General features: G+C 40.1%; 1 protein-coding gene across 1 annotated transcript in view; it reads left to right on the top strand.

Annotated features, from left to right (window-relative positions):
* Positions 1-23,971, top strand: part of LRP1B (LDL receptor related protein 1B) — a gene marked incomplete at its 5' end in the record, with an annotated part of 5,941,474 nt that overhangs the window by 816,358 nt on the left and 5,101,145 nt on the right. The window contains one exon of the mRNA XM_044073672.1: positions 12,321-12,510. Within this exon, the coding sequence (XP_043929607.1) occupies positions 12,321-12,510 (190 nt within the window). The remainder of the gene's footprint in view (positions 1-12,320; positions 12,511-23,971) is intronic.

Below are 23,971 nucleotides of genomic sequence, written 5' to 3'. Positions count from 1 at the left end.
ACTGCAGTTGACCCTTGCAGTGCAGTGCAGTAATCCATCCAGCAATAACCAATGTCTTTCCCAGTACATCTGCTGAGCATTTGCTTGACTCACATACACTGATGGCTTGAATCCCTTATTAACTGGAAATTTTCTCCATTTGTTAAGCACCTGTTTGGGATTTTTTTTCTGATTTCCTGCCAAGGAGTGTATCCTATAACTTATTTGTTTGCAGTTAAAAGCATTCTTTAGTGTATCCTTCCTTCTTTATCTGTTTAAAACTTTCACTTAAAGGCTCACTGCTGCTTTTCTGCTGTGATAAACATTTCTGCAGTTTTTTTTCTACCTAAGTAGTGTGGGTAGTTGTAGCATTGTCCATATTTAGGCTTGTGTTTTGGGTCTAGTTGTTTGTAGAGGCTGTGTGTCTGAGCACATGTTCCAGGCCATCTTAGTTTAGCCAAAGCCATTTTGTATTTCAGTGAGAGGGGAGTGTTTATGGTCAATGGCTGATTGGGGTTACCTGGACTATGGCTTGGAGTAAGCACCTCATATGTTCATAGGTTGGTACTAGGCTATCGGCCCTAGGGTCTATACAAGCCTAGCCATAGCAATTCACTGGGTATTTCTTCCCACAATATTTACTTCTCTGGAATCCTGTCTAGCAGGGTGACTGACATGATCCCCGGAGTGAATTTCCTATCTCCCATCCAATCATCAAGGTTCCTTTTGAAGAGGCTAAGAAGGTGCTCTGCTTGACATGTATGGACAGTCTATTCCAGGGTATGGGGAGTCTCTGGGTCAGGAACCTATCCCTCCAGCATGTTTTGTTCATTATGATGGCAAGATTTCGATCCCTGGAGCATGTGGCTCTGAGGGATTGGGATTTCATTAAGTGGAGCATGTCCAACAGCTCAGGGTTTGACATGGCCTTGTATGTTAAGCAGAGATCACCTCTGAGTAGACGATATGCCACAGAGTATAGCTGGAGTTTTTTTAGACGGTCAGCATATGGCATCAGCTTTAGGCCTGTGATTCTTTTAGTGAGGTATTTCTGTGGCCTTTCCAGCTGTTGCAGATGTCTTGTGAGGTACATACCAAATGGGGCATTATACTCTATAATGGATTTAATGAGGGATGAGTACAGTGGGACAATGACCTCCTTTTTTCTGGATGAAAAGCCCTTAGTGATGAGGTGTGCCACATCGAAGGATTTCCTGACTGTTGTGTCGATGTGGTTATCGAAAGTGAGATCACACTTTCAATGTTTAGTGTACTGCCACCTATGTGGTAATTCATGGATACATGTTTTTTTCCAAAGGGAATAATTATCCATTTCTTGGCATTAAGCTTGAGCCCAAGGCTCTGGCACGAGGTCGGCCCTTTTGTAGAATATCCACTTCATTTGGGGATTCAATAATGGCTCCCAGTTTGCAGTCATCTGTGAACTTTGTTGGCCAGAATCCCTTAGTGTTGGCCTGTACTTCAGAGAAGTAGATGCCAAACAAGAGTTGTCCCAGGACTGAACCCTGAGGTACTCCACTTGTCACTTGCCTGGAGCTGGATTTGGAGTCGGCTATTTTTACAGTGTGGGTTCTGTTAGTAAGCCAATTGGCAACCCATTGAATGACGTAGGGATTTATGCCCAGCTTATTAAGTTTATCTATGATTCCAGAGTGGGGGATGGTGTTGAAGGCCTTGGCGAGGTCCAGATAGGCTGTGTGGACCGCCTTACCCTTGTCCACAGCTCTGGAGACTGATTTGAGAAAGTCAGTCAGGTTCAGGAGACAAGATCGGCCCTTCACAAGCCCAAACTGGGTGGGGTCCAGTGTTTGAGAGTTGCCAATGTCTTTGCTTATAAGTTCCATGATAATGCAGTCCATGCCCTTGCATATCAGGCTCATCAGACTGATGGGATGGTAGTTCCTGGGATCCAAGGTGGATCCCCCCTTGTGGAGTGGGATAACTGTAGCTGTGCGCCACTCAGTGGGCACTAAGCCTGATGTGAGGCTATGATTAAACATGACAGTTAGGTGAGGTGCCAGTTCATTTTGTAGTTCATGTAGTACACAGCCTGGGATGTCATCTGGTCCCATGGATGCTGTAGTCTTAGCTTTCGAGGGTGTGGTTTCTACCTGTGTGGCCGTGATTACCAGAATTTGACAATCTTTTGGTATTGAGATGGGCCATTTAGGGGGTGAGAGGGGGGGTGAAGTTGGCACTAAATCAATCTGCCAGGATACTGGCAATATCCTTGGCATCAGTATATTTTATGGCATTCTGTTGAAGCTCAGAGCATATCTGAGTATTGCCATTTAGATTCTTGACATAACTATAGAATGCTTTGTGGTTGTCTTTGGAATCTTTGTCTATTTTATTTTCATAACTAGCTTTTGAGGATTTTATGAGGGTTTTCAGCTTCTTACTGAGGCTGGTGAGGGAGTTTTTTGCATCCTGGAATTTTCCTCTTTTCTGCAACAGTTTCTTCCTTTTGTTGTATAGTTTGTTTATAGCAGGGGACCTCCAGATTGGCTTCCATTTTTGGAGGACAGCATCTTGGTTCTATTTGGGATGGCACAATTCATGCATGAGTGGATGTGCTCTTACAGTGCCTTAGTGTAGGATTCTGGAGTTGAACTTTCAGATCCCGTCTGCATGGGTGTCATGACGTTTCTCACTTCTGACTTCAGTAGCATGAAGTTGGCTTTGGAGAAGTTTTTTAAGGAGGTTTCCTTACTGGGGGGGGGGTGTGGATGTCAAGGGTGATTTGCTTATGGTCAGACCTGAGAGGGTGACCACTGATGTGGAGCATCTAAGAATCCATTGGTTCTTTCAAGCTTTTTTAAAGTTGTTTCAGGTTTCAACTTTCTGTTACGTAAGAAGTTAACTTGTGAGTGTTTCTGCCATTTCACACAGAGCTAATCAGAGGAAGAGCACTGAGCAAACCCTGATCTGTAAAATATAACATTAAGTATCCTGTTTTTTGCTTATTTTTATGAGTTATTTATAGCATTTTTATTGTCTGCTGCATATGTTTCTAGCTAGTTTCACTGTGAGTGAGGTATTAACTGGAAATTTTCTACATTTGTTAAGCACCTGTTTGGATTTGTTTGTTCTGATTTTGTACTTGGTTGCTTTGCAGTTGCTCACACCTACTTTAAATTTGATCTGGGACTCCCCTCCCCATTTAATGTCATTACCTCATTCTACCTAATACAGGGAGAACATTTGAGAAGGCCAACCCATTTAGTTCTTAACCTTGAGTTATCTTCTGCTACTCCTTACTCCCTTTCGACTTTACAAAAAAAAAAAAAAAAAATCAAAGCTTCATTCCTGCCTTTCCTGTTAAGTAGTCTAGTCCAGATACAGATTTGCTGTATCCAGGACTGTTTTTAAGCTTATGAGCCCCCACCGCTTAGCTAGGGTTAAACTATTCCCAGTGCCATAAAGTCTGCTCTTCAAATTTTCCCTTAGAAGTAACCAATTTTTTTTAGTTTTAGCACTCAAATCTGTTTCTTTGAGCTCTTAATTTGTTTAGAACTCGTTGTAAGCACTAAATAAGCTACAAATTACTACAACACTTAACTTTCCTCACTTGTCTAGAGCAAAACAGGTTTTAGTACTTAATAAATAAACACCTAAACAGGCATGTCTAAGGGTCAGCTCCTGATGTTTTCTAATGTCTACCTGATGAATCTGGGCATCTTGAGGTAATGCAGCAGTTGCCTCATGTACACAGACAACCCTCTCCTTCCTCTTACCACCCAACACTACAAACTGTGAGAGATGCACTTATATAGCCAAACTGGAAGCAAAGCTCTCTTCAGCCAAGACTGGACTAGACAGCCAAGAGGAGAGGGTAAACACTTGCACCACACCACACTCATCGCATAGTCCCTCCAAACCTACACCACAAAACACACACCTACATTCACTGAGGCTCTCAATATAAATCTGCTCAAGCAACAGGGACCTCCAAAGCAGAAACGCAAGCTACATTCACTCTGAACACAACCAAATGACATAGCCTGCAAACTCAGTGTGCCACTCAACCACAGCCCATAAGGCATAACAAGGTATTCAACACTCTGGACATAGGTGACTCTATAGTCAGGCACACTGATGTTTGACGCACCAGGCTAAGCAAGGAGAAAGTTACTGTCAGCTGCCTGTCAGGTGCAAGCATCTGCCACATAACACACGCAATCAGATCACTCCACAAGTACAAATATGACTCTCTCATTGTCCATGTTGGTGTGAATGAGCTGAGATGTACCTCCCTGGACTACATGAAAGGAGACATGGAGGAGCTCTCCGATCTTGTAGCCCAGTCAGGTATGACCCCAGCCCTGAGTAGCATCCTGCCATCACCCAGAATGATACCACAGTACAAGGACAAAGTGATTCACTTCAACAATTGGCTGAGCTACTGGCGTCATTCTAAGGGCATCCAGTATCTGTCTGCCTGGGGTGACATGATCAACAAACCATGATGCTTTGCTAGAGATGGCCTGAACCTGTCACCCTTGGGATTTTGGATACTGGCTAAGGCTCTTGCCATCCCAATAGTGCCTTTTTTAGGCAAGGTTCAAATGACAAACTAACCACCATATCAGGTACAAGCAAGCAAAATCTGAGGGTAATGCTACTCAGTGATAGAAGTATAAACCTCAAAATGCACTCACTTGAGGCACTCCTTAAAATGGAGAAATTTGACATCTGTGCAGTGACAGAGACCTGGTTCAAGGGTCCAGAAAGCACCCCTACATTACCAGGCTATAAATTCAAACCACACCTTTTGGCCAACTAACCTTGACAAAAACACTAAAAGTGGAGGTGTGTCCTTATTCATTAAGGATATCCACACCTCCAGGCTAGTTGCTCAGCATAATGCATCCGAGATTATCCAAGTGCAACTAACTCTGGGCAAGACCATAATCCAAATTGTAGCTTGCAACAGATCCCCAACCATGACCCAGGATTCCCACTTCTCATTTCTTGATACATTGAAACTATTAGGGTACAACCTAAGACCCTAATAAAGAGTGATTTCAAATACCCCACCATTAACTGGGAAAACTACTCATGTACTAACTATTTTGCTCAATGTTTTCTGGAATTCATAAATTCCAATGGCTTGAATCAACTTATCCATACCCTCACCAGGGGCAGCAATATCCTAGACCTGGTCATTACCAACATGGGCAACTGGTGTTCTACACCAGAGGTCAATTCCTCATTGGTCAGATCTGATCGCAAGCTAATCATCCTAGACATCACATCCCGCCCCCATCCCACATTAGGGAAACCATCGTAAAAAATGTCTCCAAAGCCAACTTAATGCTTTTTAAGACAGACGTGGCAAACTTCACAACACACATGCAGATGGACAATAGAGGTACGACTGTTGAATCCTACACAAATGCACTTTGTAAATACTTACATGAGTCATGGATCGTGCAATCCCTAATAGAACCAAGATGCTATCCTCCAAAAAAAAGGAAGCCAATCTAGTGGTCCCCTGCCATAAAAAACTCTACAACAGAAGAAAGAAACTGTTGCAAAAAAGTAAAATCACATAATTGCAGGAACTCTCTGGTCAGCCACAATTAAAAGCTGAGATTCCTCATAAAATCCTCCAAAGCTAGTTGCGAAAACAAAATCACCACTGATTCTAAAGATAATGACAAAGCATTCTATAGCTATGTCAAGAATCTCAATGGCAACACTCAGATCTGCTCTGAGTTACAGCGCAATGGCACTAAATATACAGAACCAACTGATATTGCCAACATCCTGGCAGATTGATGCAGTGCTAATTTTACCTCTCTCTCATCCCCTAAAGGGCCCATCTCCATACTGGAAGAATGCAAAGTTCCTGTAATCATGGCTGCACAAGTAAAAACCACACTCTCCAAAGCCAAGAACACAGCATCCATGGGACCTGACAACATCCCAAGCTGTGTTACACACGAACTATGGAATGAACTGGCACCCCACGTAAGTACCATGTTCAGTCTTAGCCTCACCTCAGACTTTGTGCCCACTGAATGGCACACAGTGATGGTTATCACACTCCACAAAGGGGGAGCCACCACGGAACCTGGGAAGTTCCTCCCCATTAGCCTGACGAGCCTGGTCTGCAAGGCTATGGAACGTATCATCATGGAACTTATAAACGGCATTAGTAATCTGCAAAGTCTGGACCCCACCCAGTTTGTGTTTGTAAAAGGCAGATCTTGTTTCCTAAACCTGATAGACTTCTTTGAAGTGATCACCAAAGCCGTAGATGAGGGTAAGGTGGTTCACACAGCCTATCTAGGTCTCACCAAGGCTTTCGACACCATCCCCCACTCTGGAATCATAGACAAACTCACTAAACTAAGTATAAATTCCTATGACACAAGATGGGTTGCTAACTGGCTAACTGACAGAACCCACGCTGTGAAAGTAGCAGACTCCAAATTCGACTTCAGACCAGTGACAAGTGAAGTACCACGGGGTTCATTCCTTGGTCCTCTCCTGTTTGGTATCTACTTCTCAGAAGTACAGGCTAACAAAGAAGGTCTTTGACTAATGAAGTTTGCAGATGACTGCAAACTAGGAGCCATAATCGAATCTCCTAAAGATGTGTACATTCTACAAAAGGGCATCACTGAGACAAATGCCTGGTGTCAAAGCCATGACCTCAAGCTCAATGCCAAAAAGTGCATTGTCATCCCTTTTGGTAAAAATTCTGTACCCATGAATTACCACATAGGCGGTAGTCTACTTAACACCGAAAGTGTGATAAGAGACCTTGGGACACAGGTGGAAAGTAGTCTCTCCTTTGATAATCACATTGCGGGAGTAGTCAGGAAATCCTTCTATATGGCACACCTCATCACAAAAGGTTTCTCATGCAGGAAAAAAGAGGTTATTCTTCCCCTCTACTCATCACTCATTAGACCCATTATAGAGTACAATGCCCCTTTTGGTATGTACATCACAAGACATCTACAACAACTAGAAAGGCCATAGAAATACCTCACAAAGAGGATTAACCAGCCTCAAACAGATGCCCTACGCAGACCATCTAAAAAAAAACAGCTTTACTCTGTTGCATATCGCCTGCTCAGAGGCGATCTCTGCCTAACATACAAAGCTATGTCAAACCCAGAGCTGTTGGACATGCTCCACTTAAAGAAATCCCAATTCCTCCAAGCTACACACTCTAGGGACCTAAATCTTGTCACCACAATAAACAGAAAATGCTAGAGGGATAGATTCCTATCCCAGAGATTTCCCATACTCTGGAACAAACTACCTATCTATATCAAACAAAGCTCCTCATTGGCAATCTTCAAGAAAAATCTCGATGATTGGATGGGAGACAGGAAATTCACCCCGGGGATCAAGGGCACAGGAAAATAATTTTCTTGGGTGGCGAAAGCCAGGGTACCTTTTTGGCTAGGCTTATATAGGCCCTAGGGCCAATAGCCTAGTACATACCTATGAACCTATGGTATTGCAAGGTTACCCATTTGTCTTTCCTCAGCACAAAGCCACTTAGACCACAGATTGTTCCCTATTTGGTGGGGTGTCATTACAAGAAGAAGAGAGCACAAGGCACATGGTTTTCTTCCAAGGCCAATTTCCATATCAACATTTTGGAGATGAGGGCAGGCCATCTAGCATTGCAGGTCTTTCGGAATTTGCTCCCTCAAGGACTGATATCTATCCAAACTGACAATGTGTTAATAGTTGTACGTCAACAAGCAAGGGAGGCCTGATTTTATTGATTAGATTATGTTGAGAAGGGATGAGGGTATGGCAATAGGTGATATCTTCCAATTGCTGTCTTCTAGCAATGTAAAGTCCAGGGGAAGTTCAGTGGACAGTATGAGCAGATCCATCCTCCTGCTTCATGAGTGAAGCCTCAACCAACAGGTGGTACAGCAGATTTTTTGTCACTGTGGCCAGTTGGACAGTGATCTTTCTGTGTCTTCTCAAAACACTGTATACAGCAGGTTCTTTGCCTGAACCCCCCAGAGGGGACAACATCCAGGGATGCTCTTATCCACACATAGCTGCCCATAGTCTTCTTTATATATTTTCTTTGACTCTTCTCATCCTAAAATATGCCCAGAAAGCACTAGAAATTAAGGTCATGGTGATTCTCACTCCACATTTTACCCTTGACAGGTCTGGTTCCCCTCCCTGTAGCCTCATCTGAAACACTTTCCATGGGTACTGGACCCCAGTAAGTATTTTATTTCTTACCCATCCAGCCTGCATCATGTCGACATTCAAGCCCTCATGTTAACCACTTGGTATCTCCACTTCCAATAATGTCTACACAGTACAGGCTTTTTCCCAACTAATCCATTTTCTTACTTTTTGTCATAGACTGTCTCCTAGGATGATTTACAAAAGCAAGTGGAAGAGGTTCTCTGTTTGGGCTATGGAAAGAAATGTAGACCCGTTTTTGGCACTCTCCCACTCATCTTAGATTTTCTAGCCAGTCGATTTTCAAGAAGCTGCCGGCTACTCCAATATCAAAGTCCAGTTAGCAACTATTTCCAGTTTTGATATTGTTGAGAATCAGTCTCCCATTGCCTTTGACAAATTATCTAAAACATTTCTGAGAAGTGTCTTTCTTCTCAGACCTCACCTTTGAGACCCTATTCTTCCTTGAAATATTACCATTTTACTTTAAGCACTGACTCAACCACTGTTGAACCTGCAGCCAAGGCTGAGCTTGAGGTACTTACATGAAAAATGTTTTCTTTATTGGTGGTTACTTCTGTGAGGAGGTATCAGAACTCCAGGCCCTTTCATGTAAATCTCTGTACACTATTTTCCATATGGACAGAGTTTCCCTTCAAACCAGTCCCTCTTTTTTACCAAAGGTAGATGCCGAAACAAACTTAAACCAAAACATTAATCTCTCAGTTTTCTTCCCAATTTTTTCTAACAAAGGAAAATACGTTACATTTGTTGGATGTTCATAGGCAGCTTCATTTTTACATTCACTGTACAGAATCATTCAGGGAATCTGATTAACATTTAATATCCATTTTAGCCAATAATCTGGGTCATGGAGTTTCCAAAGTCACCTTATCTTGGTGATTGTCTGCTTGCATAACACATGTATACAAAGACAAAGGCCACAGCTCACTCTAATTGGTATGTAGAAATCACTACATTCTGTTTTCCAGGGCATCTATTGATGACATTTGTACTGTAGCCACTTGGTCTAGGATTCATTCCTTCATATCCCATTATAAATTGAGCTTACATTCCAGATGCAGGGCTGCCTTTGGTTCAACCATCCTCTGGAATAACCTGCCATGAATTTGCCTAAGGATTATATTAGCTGGAGAGTCTTTTCCCATCCATTAAGGAAGGGATGTAAGAGATAACATCACATATGAAAGTTATGTACTTACCATAACAATAGATCTGTGTTGTCTGCTTCCATCCTTCTTCAACTTACCCCCTCCTGGTTGACTAGACTGAGCTATTCTAAAGTCCCTTCTAGTGAACTTTTTTGCTCCAGATCAGTTTCTGAGCATTCATAATGTATTTGATAATCTTTTATAACCTTGTTGTTATTGCTGCTTAATGCTGCATTTTTTCTCTCCAGCAAACTTGATCTGAGATAATGTTGAGCTTTTCAGTGGTTATGGGTAATGGGAGGAGTCTGAACTGGGATCCAAAGCTCTGAGTGGCCAAAGTCAGATCTAACATCAGATCCAAAGACCCATCTGTTGAAGAAGGATACAAGCAGACAATACAGCTCTATCATTATGGTAAGTACTTAACTTTCATTTCTGTAGTGTAGACAATACAAGAGCTTCTCAGAAAAAAAATCTATAGTTCTCTTTTTCACAGAGAATAGGCTGTATAACAGAGAGGTTATATTTGGTGCACTGCAGAGTACAGGCAAAAGAGGCAGATTGCTAGTATGGGTAAGAAGTTCTAATTACTGATTTTGAGATGTATGAAATCAAATGGGTCGTACTGATTAGGCTGATCTTTGGTTCTGGCTGGAACAGAACTAGTCCATGTTAATAATCTCTAATATACAGTCACTACATAGTAAATGCAGAGTTAGTAGCTGTGAAGTTGACTTAGAGGGAAAGAAAAGGAAAGTAACAACTTACAAGCAACAGTTGAATCACAGTATCAACAATTTAATGAAGAACAGATGAAGTAAATAAGACATTAATATATTTTTGTCACTGATAATACTTTTTTATTTTTATAACAGTTAATGTAAAGGAAATACATTTATGAAGACTGTATAGAGCATGTTGTAGGGTGTACATATTCTACCATAAAGTATGAAATAAAACTTGTCCTTTTAAGGAAAGTTCCATGTTAAGGAGAGCAAGAATTGGGCATTTCAGCAGTATTTGGTTCATAAATGATAATTTTGATTAGACTGTTGAGCTGTCTCCTGTCTTTAGTGTTAGGAAATTTTTAAAACAGTTGCTGGGGTGGTCATCTGTTGTGTCTTGTGTCTTCCATAACCTACTAGAGGATGTATTTTGATATCTTGATCATCACTTACCTTATGTTTGAGACTCTGGAGATCAGATAACCTCCAAAGGAAATCATTGTCAGTGAAAGGAGCCCTTTTTGGGGTGATTTGTCTCTTCTTCGAGATGGTGCACAAAAAGAACTGGTTAGGGCTTAACCTAACATACCACTAATAGCGACCTGTTTGATGGTCACAATAACAGCTGAATGCGCTACAGATTCAATGCACAGCATGTGTGGGTAGTCTAAAAGTTTAAGCAGGAAGACAAAAATAAAAACTTAGTTTTCTAGCTAACCTGTCACTCTGCAGCTATTGGATCAGTTACTTAGGAGGCTAACCTTAAACACAACACCTTGATGCTCTAACCAGGATGGTTACAATTATCTGTCACCTTCCATATGATTAATGCTCATTGTGGCATGGGTTAAAGGGAGTTTATCTGCCTGTCAATGATGACCCCTCAGTGTTTCACATTTTACACATTCTATTGCCTGCAACAATTAAAGGCAGAATATGAGTATGCAATGAAGTCCTACACCTGCTGTCTCCTTATGATCCCATATATTAAATAACATGTGAATTCATAGATGTCCTGAATTATGCACCATATATGTGACAGCAGCCACTCATCCATTAAAGTGAACAAATAGGCAGGTAGTGCTCTCTCTTTGTTTCTTTGGTGAACTAATAACACAAAGTCCATTTGTGACAGTAGTCCATCAGTCAACAGAAGATCAATCCCTTCTTCCTTAACTAGCAGTTAGTACATGCATTTATTTTTAATTTTACTTTGTTAACTGAGTAACTCCATCTAAATCAAAAGCTCATTCACAAAGCAGATTTGTGGAGAAATGTTGAACTGTCAAGTGACTAGTGATAATGGATAGTGTTGTTGTTGTGTCTTTCAGCTTTTCCCGGTTAGGGGTCGCCACAGCGGAACTCCAGTCCGCTAATGATTGGCAGTAGATTTTTACGTGCTGGCTTGTCGGGCCTAACGCATAACCTTCAACGAAGAAACGCCCATTCACGCATGCCGCCACACAGAAGATGCTCTAACTGAGAATTGAACGGGCAATGTCTAACTGTGAGGCAACAACGCTACCGCAGCACCACCACCGCAGTGATAATGGATAGTGTACAGCTGCTAATTTTTTTTTTTTTTTTTTTTTTTTTTTTTTGCTGCTGTAGTACTGAACAAGTCACGTAATGAGTTTGTGTTCCTGAGCCAGTTCTGATAAGGGCACATCTGCTCAGTGGGCTTGACTGTTTAGCAGAATTATTTTTTTAAAAAGACATATTTGAGGGTATTGACAACTGAAATATGGATCTTCTCATACATGATGGCCTTTTGATCTGTAGCCTGGAAAAGGTGTAATGCTTCTGTTTTACTAGGGAATTTACAGTAAATGGTATTCAACAGGCAGTGGTGTACCATTTATATATGTTAAGCTATCCTTACAGACAGCTTTCTGTCATTGTACTTTGTTTATCAAATGTTTCAATTGCTTGTTGTTCTAACATGCTGTTCTTAGCATCAATCACATTGTCTTGTGTTTTTATTCTGAAGTCAAATATACATTTGCAGTTGTACAGTTGTGCTGCTCTGCTTGGTAAGTGCTATTACCTTGTTCATCACTGAAATGAATCCATTTTAGGAAGTCCATTTACTCGGTTAGTTGTAAACAAACTAACTGAATGGACAACAGTAAGTTGCATACCCAATTTCATAGACACTGAGATATTGGTGCAGCTATATGAAACTGATGTATAAAGCAATATATGAACATGCATTTATGACTATCATTATTTATTACAGGTAGTCTACAATGGAAAAGAACTCAACCACCCCTTTGGCTTATCTCATTACAAGAATTTTATATACTGGACTGATTATATGAATGGCTCAATTTTTCGGTTTGAGTTAATTACAAAGAATGTGACACTCATACGAAGAGAAAGGCCTCCATTATTTGGGCTTCAGATATTTGATGCACAGAAACAACAAGGTACTTGAATATCCTTTATAATACAGTAGAGAAACTGCAGAATAATCTGTTTAGTTGCAATGTTAATATCTGAATGTTACTTTTAATTAATTGGTTATGTATTTTCACTTTAGCACTCTGGAAAATAGTTATATATCTTCACTTAATTTAGCTCTGAAAAAAAATTAGTTAAATTTATTCAAGGTGGAAAATGTTATACTTGTCTTGTTGTCAGCATCTATAGTATGCAGAGACAACTATGGTATGGAAGAGTTTATTTTTTTAAATCACACAAATGAATCAGTACACAAAAATATGGAAAACTGACAGTATTTGCAGTATTTGTAAGTTTTAATTAAGCATTTTTGAAAATTTCGAAATGGCTCTCTGTTCAAATTACTACACAGGAAATCTATCACAATCAAAGCTTGTATAATTTTGCAGAGTTACCAACATTGTGTTATGTGCCTCTTAAGCAGGCAATGTATATCATTAAGTGGAATCTACAAATGTTTTCTGTTTATTTAAACTCCAAGTTTTATATTCTTAAATCAGGCTTGTGGAATACTAATTGGAAGTTGTCTGTGACACCTAGGGCAAAAATCAAATCTGTGAAATTTGTTACATTTTCAAGTTTGAAACACAAACAATATTCCGAATACAACTTAAAATATTTTAGAATTATTGCTTCAGATTTTCTTTTGTTATGAATTTTCTTGATGAGGCTATTGCACTTATTAAAGAAAGAAAGAACATATTTTGCATAATGTTATGATAAAATATGCCCCTTCTGAAATAGTTAAAATATTTTTAGTGAAGATAAATGTTCTGACCATGCTCTGCATATATTATACTCTGCTGTGGGTTTCTTAAATAAAGTAGTCAGACAGAGAAAAATAACAACACTAATCCATCCTTTTTGTGTAACTTGTGGTGAAATGTGCAAGCAGTGCAAATGACAAATTTGCTACAGTGGTTCTGAAATAGATGAGAGGTTGCACCACAGTCCCAGCTGGTTAAAGAAATATATTTTCACTGCATTGCTAGCCATATAATAATGATGATAGAAAATGTGCCTTTTAGAAACAGATGTGAGCACCCGCAACGGCTGTTACACAGAAGGAGGTCTTTACCTCAGCAGGGTTCCAGCTAGCTTGAGAAAATATACCTCATGACAAATTGTGCTATTGTTTATACTTTCATGTTCAGCCAGTTAGCTTGTTTGTTAACTCATCCAAAAATTACCATTTTAAAAGTTGTCATTCTCTGACACGCTTCATTATTTATTTTTGTTGCATAATGTTTTTTTTTTTTTTTTTTTTTTTTTTTTTACCATTTACTTTCTGTTCGTTTTGAAAATATCTATTTACATTCAAATATTCACCCCACTAACAGAACAGATCCATCCCCTATATTCTATTCATCAAGTAAGTGAAGTAAAAAACTCTTTCCCTGAATGGATTTATTCTTCATCTGCAACACTGCTTAATCGATTGTAAAACCGCAACAATTTAAGGGCATGTTTCTGGAAGAGCACTTTACCACTTTAGCAGGGACTCACTTAACTTTTTCTTCTTTTTGTGTATAATATCTGTTTCTGTTTTTTGTTTATAACTTGATTATGCAGATGAAAGCTTCTCACAATGTGAACTTGTTAAATATATTTTTTGTAGAAGTGACAGCAAGACAAAACTTGCTGAACATAAGAAAGTCAGTAATAGACTGACTGACTTGCATTGACTAGTTTTCCTTTTCCCTCTAATTTTACTCCATTTTTTCACTATAACCTCTTTATTGATGCATTCATCCTCCCTTAATCACTCTCCTGTATCTCCTACAATCCTTTGCATTTATTACAAAGTATAATTGTGAAGGATTATTTCTGTGAGAGGACTTCAGTGTACATAACTCTGTTTTTCTGTTCTCTCTGTCTCTCTTCCTGCCCCCAATATATATATATATATATATATATATATATAAAAATATTTATATATATACATACATACATTGTCCTGAAAGATCTTTAACATATTGCCTGTAGGGTATCAGGACATTTTCTTTAGCTGATTTCAGACGGTGTTTTGTGCTTCAATGTTTTTGGACATCATTCTGTGAAACATCAAAACAATCATTCAACCCAGCCCATTCACATGCGCGCGCGAGCACACACACACACACACACACACACACACACACACACACACACACACACACACATACACACACACACATGTGTAAGTAACTTTAAAAGCTTCAGTTGTTCCTCTCTGTACAAGCTGAGGATATTCTGTAAAACATTTTCTATATACGATGTTTTTTTTGTGTAAGACTTTTCATGCATAACTCTTTATCCTGTTTAACTGTAGAGCATCAATGTAAAATGTCTGCACACACACACACACACACACACACACACACACACACACACACACACACACACACACACACACACACACACACACACACCAAGCATGTTCTGCAATCATTTTCAGGCTACCACCTTATTAAGCTAATTTGAATGCTGCAGTCATTATTATATGCTCAAGATTAAGGTATTTTGTAAAGCTTACATTATGATTGGTCAAAATACAATCTGCTGAGGATAAGAATCCTGAAACTCCACTCCCAGAAAAACGGCTGAAAAAAGAAAACACATTTTAAGTGTCCTTTGCATGGGGAAATCCACAAAGTAACAGCAACTTGAATAAGGGGGAAATTACCCCCCCCCCCCAAAAGGGCATCATTGCCAGCTGTGATTTTCTATGGAGGAGCTCTGATCCTCAGTGTTTTCAACCTCAGGCATATGATGCTGAGAAATCAGGTTTTGTCCACCAATATTGGTTAATGTTCTGTAAACATTATTCTTTATTAGACTTTGGTACATAATGCCTTATCCTGTTGGTTTTACCTGTAATCACATCAGTATAAAAATGTCTGCATAAAATGCCACTGATAGTATATATCATCATTTTCCATGTTAAAAGGATGGATTTTCTGAGACATTTCTATTCAGGCTTCTAATTCAAATGTGGAAGATTTCTTAGTCAAATATGTAAGAGTAAAATATGAAGTCAAAAGTCAAAGTAACTTTATTGTCGATCAGATATACACAGCAGTGCAAGCTGAACAAAATTATTTTGCTTTGGTCCCCATGCAAGACATAACAATGAAACACAGTTTGAATGACAGTAAGACTAACACACATACAATAATAGTTAAAATATTAACAACACAATAAATTACCACAATTGGACAGGAAGACATTAGACAATATTATACTAGTAGGTATTGCAAAGAGTATGGCTTCACATTGTGATTGCTTAGAATATTGCATTTCATCAGTTGTAGTATGTATATTCTGATGTTGATATTTCACATTTGTAGAGTGGTGACTCACTCCTCGCTATTGCACATTTAGGAAGAAATAACATAAGAAATCAGGCTAACTGTACCAGTTATTAAAGCAATTTGCCAGAGTGATTACTATAGATGATACTTCACAGCAAGTGGCATATTGATCTGATTATTCGCTGTCATGCCTGGCATTCAAGATCAGCAGCCTTATGGCTAGAGGAAAGAAGCTTCTGTTCAGTCTAGATGTTTTTCAGTGTAAGCTGCAATACCACCTGCCCGCAGAAAGGTGGATGTGCATACCATGGGCAGGGTGAGGCAGATCTTCGATTATCTTCCTAGCCCTTCCCACACACCAAGTCTCGTGCAGATCATCTATGGATGGAAGTGAGGAACTAATGATTTTTTCTGCTGTCCTCGTTACCATCAGGAGACCCTTGTGGTCAGATGCTTTGCAGTTACCATACCAAGCTATAATGTTATTTGAGATGATGGTCTCGATGGTACTCCTGCAGAAGGCTTTCAGGATGGCCTGAGACAGGTTTGCCGTCTGTGCCTTCTTCACTGTGTGACTAATATGAGCCAACCAGGATAGGTCCCTGAGATGTGCACTGCCAGGAACTTGGTGTTTTTGACTCTTTCCACTGCTACCCTCTTAATTTCCAGGGGTTGATGTCTCTCTTGAGTCCTCCTGAAGTCCACTATTAATTCTTTGATCTTGCTTATATTTAAGGCCAGGTTATTGCTGTCACACCAGCCTATCAGATGCTCCACTTTATCCCTGTAGGCTGTTTCCTCACCACTTCTGAGAAAACCTACAACATATATCATCTGCGAACTTGATGATTTTGTTGGATTCATTCTTGGCCATGTAGTCATGTGTCAACAAGGTTAACAGCAGAGGACTCAGGACGCACCCCTGAGGGACACTCATGCTCATTTTAATACTGATTGGACTGCTATTTCCCACACATACTTTTTGGAGTCTGTTGATGAGAAAGTCCAGTATCCAGTTACATAGGGGGTGTTGATGCCCAGCTGGATCAGCTTCAATATCAGATTCTGGGGAATGACAGTTTTAAAGATGAAATTAAATAAATGAACAGCATTTTGACATAGCAATTCCTATCTCTAGACGTGCCATGGATTCATGAAGTGCTATAACTATTGTATCAGCCTTGCAGCGGTTAGAACTCTAAGCAAACTGCAATGTATCCAGTTGCAGGTAGGCTTTAAGATATATGGTTCTTGATCAATAGCTCAAAACACTTCATCACTGTTGATATAAGAGCAACTGGCCGATAATCATTTAAATATGTAGGCTGGGATTTCATGGGTAAGGGAATGATTGTCATATTTTTAAAGCAACTGGGTACAATGGCTAGTTGCAGGAATGTGTTGAATATCTATTAGTACAGTGGACAGTTGGGTAGCACGGTCTCTTAGAAGCTTTCCCATAATATTATCAGAACCAGATGCTTTTCTTGGGTATACTCACCTCAGGGTCTTTGGAACATCAGATAGTCTTAGACATAGCACCTCGTCATCCTATTCAAAATGGAGCTTATTTGGCACAGTGTTGTTGTCCACATCAAATCTGCCGAAGTAGGTGTTTAGTTTGTTCAGAAATTCTGTGTTGTCTTCACATGGGGAGGATGCAGACCTGTAGTTGGTATGGCTTGCATGCCTTGCCAGAGACATCTGGAGTCCCTTTGATTAGAGAAGAGAGAAGTTTCCCTGAATTTTATGGCCATAGGTCCTCTTAGCCTCCTTCATACCTCTCCTAGATTTGCTCTGGCCTGTCTTAGGGCATCCTTGTTTTTTGATTTAAATGCAGAATTTTGGGCCCCTAGGAACTCATATACTTTATCATATAGCCTGGGTTTCTGATTATCATGTATGATGATACATTTGATGACTGTTACGTCATCAACACATTTTGAAATATAGGCCATTACAGATTCTGTATACTACTCCAGGTCAGTATGGTGGTTCTTTACAGCTAAATCTCTTAACACTGACCAGTTTGTACATTCAAAGCAGTCCTGTAGTGTCAAGACTGCTACCTCAGGCCATAGCCTTACTTGTTTGGTTGTAGGTGTGCCCCGTTTCAGAAGTGGTGTGTAGGCAGGAAGCAGCATAAATGAATACTCCCAACACAAGCCATATGAAGTAAAATATTCAAGATATATTTAAGGTATTCACCTCTACTTCTTTTCAACTACAAAAGCTCTGAGGTTAAAACTAAAGTTTGACTGCACTGATTTTTGTATTTTTTTTCTACTCACTCAATTCTTGCTGGACCTTTAAACATGGTGGCTTTCTAAATGCCTGCACTTACTGTAAATTAGAGTTTACAAGCCCCTTCAAGTGCTATTTCTACTGGATACTGATAGTTCAAAATGATAAGAAACTCCCATTAAACTTGACATAAAAACTCCATCTAACAACAATGTCAAGATTATACTGCTAAATGATCGGAGTCTTAACATGAAACTGCACTCACTGGAAGCAGTACTCACCTTGAAAGATGCACAAATTTGTGCAGTCACGGAGACCTCATTCAAGGCTGTGGAGAGCACCCCAGCCATACTGGGTTACACCTCCTTCCACACATTCAGACCACAAACTGAAGGCGTGAAAAACTAAAGGAGGCAGTGTATCAATATTCATTAAAGTTAAATACACCTCCAGATTCGTTAAACAATATGAGTCCCTGGAGATACTTCAGGTAGAATTCAATGTTGGTAGGTCACCTATTCAAGTCATTGCCGGCTACACGACCCACTCCATGAATCAGGACACACACACTGCCTATTTAGATCTACTTGAATCTATCAGGATGAAGTGGGTGACTTTAACTACCCATCCATTGGCTGGGTAAATTACAAGGTGCCAATATCATGGATCTGGTGCTTATCAATAAGGGGGACCACTGTAGCACCCACACTGCAAGGTCTTCTCTGGTGAGATCTGACCAGAAAGCAGTCTCATTTGAAGTAACTATCATACCTGACCCCACCCCCCACCCCAGAACCAACTAAACTAAAAAACTTCTCTAAGGCAGATTATAACCTCTTATGGGATGGTATAAATAGCTTCACTGCACCTTCCCCCTCAGATGGAACTGGCAACTGTGCCGAGTTCTACACCAATGCTTTATACAAACACCTGTATAACTGCATTGACTCAGCCATAGGAGCAAAACAAGCTCCTTAAGGAAGAGCAAACCTGCCTGGTGGACAGCTGCCATTAACAGGCTTTACAATAATAAGAAGAAGTTGCTATCTGAGAGTAAGAGGGAGTGAGCTCTAAACTGGAAACAGTCCCTACTCAGCTTAAACAAGTGAATAAGACTTCTTGGGAAGTCCTCTAAAGCAAACTATGAATCCAAATTAGCTTCCTGAACTAAAGACAACCATAAGGCATTCCTTAGTTACATCCATAAACTATAAGAAAAGGCCCAGATTTGTGCCGAACTGGTAGTTAATGATACCACATATACTGAGCCTGTTGACATACCTAACCTGTTGGCCAACAGGTTCTGTGAAAACTTCACTCCCCTGTCCCCACCACACATATCCCATGACATCCCTATCACTTGTCACCTACCTTGTATCTCTGAGAATAGGTCATAAGTGTCTTCTCTAAGATGAAAAACACAGCATTTATGGGACCTGATAACATTACAGGCTATGTCCTACATGGGGTCTAACAAGAATAAGCAACAGTATTGGGTGCACCTTTCAATCATAATCTAAGCATAGGATTTGTCCCAGCTGAATGGAAAATGGCCACCGTTGTTCTCTTGCACAAAGGCAGTGCTTCCACTGACCCTGGGAACTATGGACCTATTAGCCTGACTAGCCTTTTTTGCAATGCCATGGAGCGAATCATCATGGATGGTTTTGCTGTATAACCTCAAAACATTAAGAAAAAAAGTAGCATGCTTTTACAGAGCAGAACACTGTCACATAACTCTCTAGTGTACCTAATTACGAGTCGAGGAACGTAGTAATTTGGGTCTTATAAAAGTTCATGTTCCTTGAAGTTCCACATTAAAAGGGTCTGTCACAAGTTCATTGGTTAGGAAGTTTTTTAACTCATATCCATAGTAATAAATAGAATTTTATTATTCATTAAAAGATCTTTTTTATAAGTAAAACCAGCATATTTTAACCATCCTATAACCTTCCTAGTCGAAGTTTTTAGTAAGCCATTAGTATGTATTCCACATTTTGCCAGTGTGTTCCACGTTATGAAAATGGACGGTTGAGAGCTATGTAGTGTCAGGAAGATGGTATTAAATCATTTAATACAGAAGGAGCTACGGTAGATCTGAAGGCAATCATCATACTGTAAAGGTTAAATTACAGTAGCTAAGATCAGTAAAGGTTGTACACATAGGTGTCAACTGTTCCTTTCTGAGTTTTCCTCCTGTGTTTTACAGGATCCCTAACATAATTAAAAATAATAGATGATGAAGGGCCAAAACCAGGGACATTTTTAAATGTTACTCTAATTCACTCAAAAAATTAATAAAATAACATATTTGTAATCAACATGTATTTTCAGAACAATAAGTACAAAACTCTAATGTCTGAAATGAGTGTAAGAGCTTTTGCCAAGAAATTATTATTAGTCACAAATCTAATTTTCTTATGGGCTGTAGTAGCTTTTCAAAAGCTAAACGGAGCACCAGCTTGTTACAAAAGCAGCTTTTGTAACAGGCTGGTGCTCCGTTTAGCTTTTGTAGCAGGCATGTGTATGTGTGTGTGTGTGTGTGTGTGTGTGTGTGTGTGTGTGTGTGTGTGTGTGTGTGTGTGTATGTATGTATGTATGTATGTGCTCCATTTAGCTTTTGTAACAGGCATGTCTGTGTCTCAAAAGAGGCAGTTCCTAAATGCTGCATCCCCTACATGGGTCCCCTCAAATTATCAATGTATGATCAGTTATTTATCAGCCATGGGATAGGTAACACCAATCAGAAAATGTTAATTCAAGCACCAAAATGAAAATGGCTAAGCTTAAAATGTCCTCCAAGTGAACCTATGTTGTGGTAGTAAATAGTTTTAGATCACTAAGTGCCCCTCTCACCCTCTGCCCCCCCCCCCCAGTCTTCAACAGATTCCGGCATCTATGTCAGCCAGAGTCCCTCCGTGTTGGCCTGGACTTCTGAGAATTAGATGCCAAACAGGAGAGGACCCAGGACCAATCCCTATGGGACTCCACTCGCGACTGGTCGGCAGTCTGACTTGCAGTCTGCTACTTTCACACTGTGGGTTCTATCTGTGACTGTGAACCAATTTGCAACCCACCTAGTGATATAGGGGTTGATGCCTAGTTTGGTGAGTTTATCAGTAATTCCTGAGTGATGAATGGTATCAAAGGCCTTGGCCAGATCAAGGTAGGCTGTATGAACTCCCTTGCCGTCATCCACAACCCTGGTGACTGACTCAGAAATTCAACCAGGTTGAGCAGGCATGATGTACCTTTCACAAAACCAAAATTGTGTGGGATCTAGAGTTAGGAGATTCCCTAAAAATGCCTGTTAAACCTGGTGGACTTCTTTGAAACAGGCTCTGGAAATCTCTGCATACAGCCACCTAGACTTAGCCAAGGTGTGTGACACTATCCCCCACTCAGGTATCATTGACAAACTCACCCAGATAGGTATCGACCCTTATCTGATTAGATGGGTTGCTAACTGGCTCACCGATAGAACCCATATAGTCAAAAAAGGGGAATCCACCTCCAACAGCAGACCTGTAACCAGTGGTGTTCCACAAGGATCAGTCCTGGGACATCTACTGTTTGTAATCTATTTCTCCAAAGTATAAGGAAAAACCAAAAGTCTGTGGCTGACAAAGTTTGCTGTTGACTGTAAACTGGCAGTGGTCATAGAATCTCCAAATGATGTCAATATCCTACAAGAGGGTCATGGTTGGTGCCAAAGTCATGGCCTTAAACTCAATGGAAAAAAAAGTATTAACATCCCTTTCAGTAAGCGTGATGCTACTATTAACTACTGCATCAATACCTTAAGTACACATGCAGTGATGAGAGACCTGGGCACTAGTTGACAGCAACCTTACCTTTGACCACCATGTCTCAACAGTGGTAAGAAGGGCATTCTATATTGCTCATCTCATAAGTAAGAGCATTGCCTCCAGAAAAAAAAAGAAGTTATAACCTCCCTTCCCTCATCAGGCCAATAATTGAGTACAATGCCCCATTTGCTATGTACCTATCCAAGCACCTGCAGCAATTGGAGAGACCACAAAGGTTTCTCACATAGAAAATTCAAGGTCTTCAGCATCTGTCTCATGTGGATCATCTGAAATCACTGTCACTTTATTCTGTTTCAACAAACTACTCAGAGGTGATCTTAGTCTTGCATACAAGGCAATCTCTTACCCTGCTTTATTGGAAATGCTGCATCTTTGTAAGTCAAATGGTACATGGGTTACTCACTCTAAAGACCTTAACCTGGTATGTGACCTTAATAGAACCTACTGGAGGGACAGATTTGTCTCCCAGAAGTTACTACACCTTTGGAACAGACTCTCAGATAACTGACTTTCAAATAATCGAGACAAACATAACGAGACTTCACAAACTCGAATGGCTTTTAGTCTATTCACACAGGACATGTTGTTTACACCCTGTATTTTCTTTGTGAGGAACCTCTGATTTTGGTCCAGCTGCTGTAAGTGCCTAGTCAAGTACATGTCAAATGGCAAATTGTACTCAATTATTGGTCTAATGAGGGCTGAGTACAGCAGGACTATAATTTCCTTGGATATGGATCCCATTACCTTTGCTTAAAAGTTGTTCCACATAGAAGGACTTCCTCACCACTGTGGATGTATGGCGGCCAAAGTTTAGACTATTATCTATCTGTGTACCTAGATCTCTCACCTCTGTGTCTACTTTAAGGGGTATGCTATTAATGTTGAAATTTGCAGGGATATTTGACATCACAAAGGATATGATTAAAAACTTGTTCACATTTAGTTTTAGACCACGGTTCTGGCATCAATCATTTGTCTGATCTCCACCTACCTGAAGGATATCTATATCAGTGTGGGATTCAGTGATTGCCCCAGCTTGCAGTTGTTGGCAAACTTTGTCATCCAGAGGATTTCCACATTAGCCTTGACTTCAGAGAAGTATATTCTGAACAGAAATGGTCCCAGTACTGAACCCTGTGGCCTACAATTAGTAACTGAATTCTTGTTAAATCTTGATTCACCCACTTTAACCGCATGCGTCCTGCCCATGAGCATCAGCTACCTCTCTGGAGTCATAGTGATTTATACCCATTTTGTGAGTTTGTTTAGAATACCAGAGTGGGGAACTGTGTCATTTGCCTTGCCCAGGTTAAGGTAAGCACTATGTAGTGTTTTACCCACATCCATGGCCTTAGTGACTTTCTCTAAGAAATCCACCAGATTCAGTAGGTATGATCTGTCCTTTACAAAGCTAAACTAGGTTGGGTCCAGTATTTGTAGGTTTCCTATGTCATTATTTATCAGTTCCTTAATTATTCTTTCCAAGAACTTGCATGTAGTACTAGTCAAACTTATGGGTCTTTAATTCCCATGGTCAGTAGATAATCCTAATTTTTGCAGTGGTTTAACTGTTACTGTCCTCCACTCTATTGGTACAAAGCTACTCCACAGATTGTAGTTAAACAGAGGTCCTAATGGGCCTGATAAGTTTTGATTTAAACTGTTTAAAAGACAACTGGATATATTGCCAGATCCCACTGAAGCCATGTTTTTTTTGCTTTAAAGAGTGCAACTTGGTTGTTTGGTAATAATTGGTGATGGAGTGATGGAAGGTATTTCTTGGTGGAGAACTGGAGGTGACGGAGAAGTGAAATTTGAGCTGAATTTGTCAACCAGCAGATTTTCTGTATTTCCTTTTGAGTATTAGTGATGCCATTTGCCACTAATTAGGCACATTGTCAGGTGTTGCCCTTAAGACTGTTGACAAAAGAAAAATGCCATATGGTTATCTTAGCACTGAAGCTATTTTTACCTCAAGGTCTGCTTTCAGAGACTAGATTAGTTCTATTATTCAATTGTCTAGACTAATTGGAGACTTTATGCTCTGTTGTGCACAT

This window comes from Protopterus annectens, chromosome 6.part0 (assembly GCF_019279795.1).
Source record: "Protopterus annectens isolate FY-2018-M chromosome 6.part0, PAN1.0, whole genome shotgun sequence".
Classification (NCBI taxonomy): Eukaryota; Metazoa; Chordata; order Ceratodontiformes; family Protopteridae; genus Protopterus; species Protopterus annectens.
Note: the sequence above shows the minus strand (reverse complement) of the source record. Positions and strands in the feature narration are given on the sequence as shown.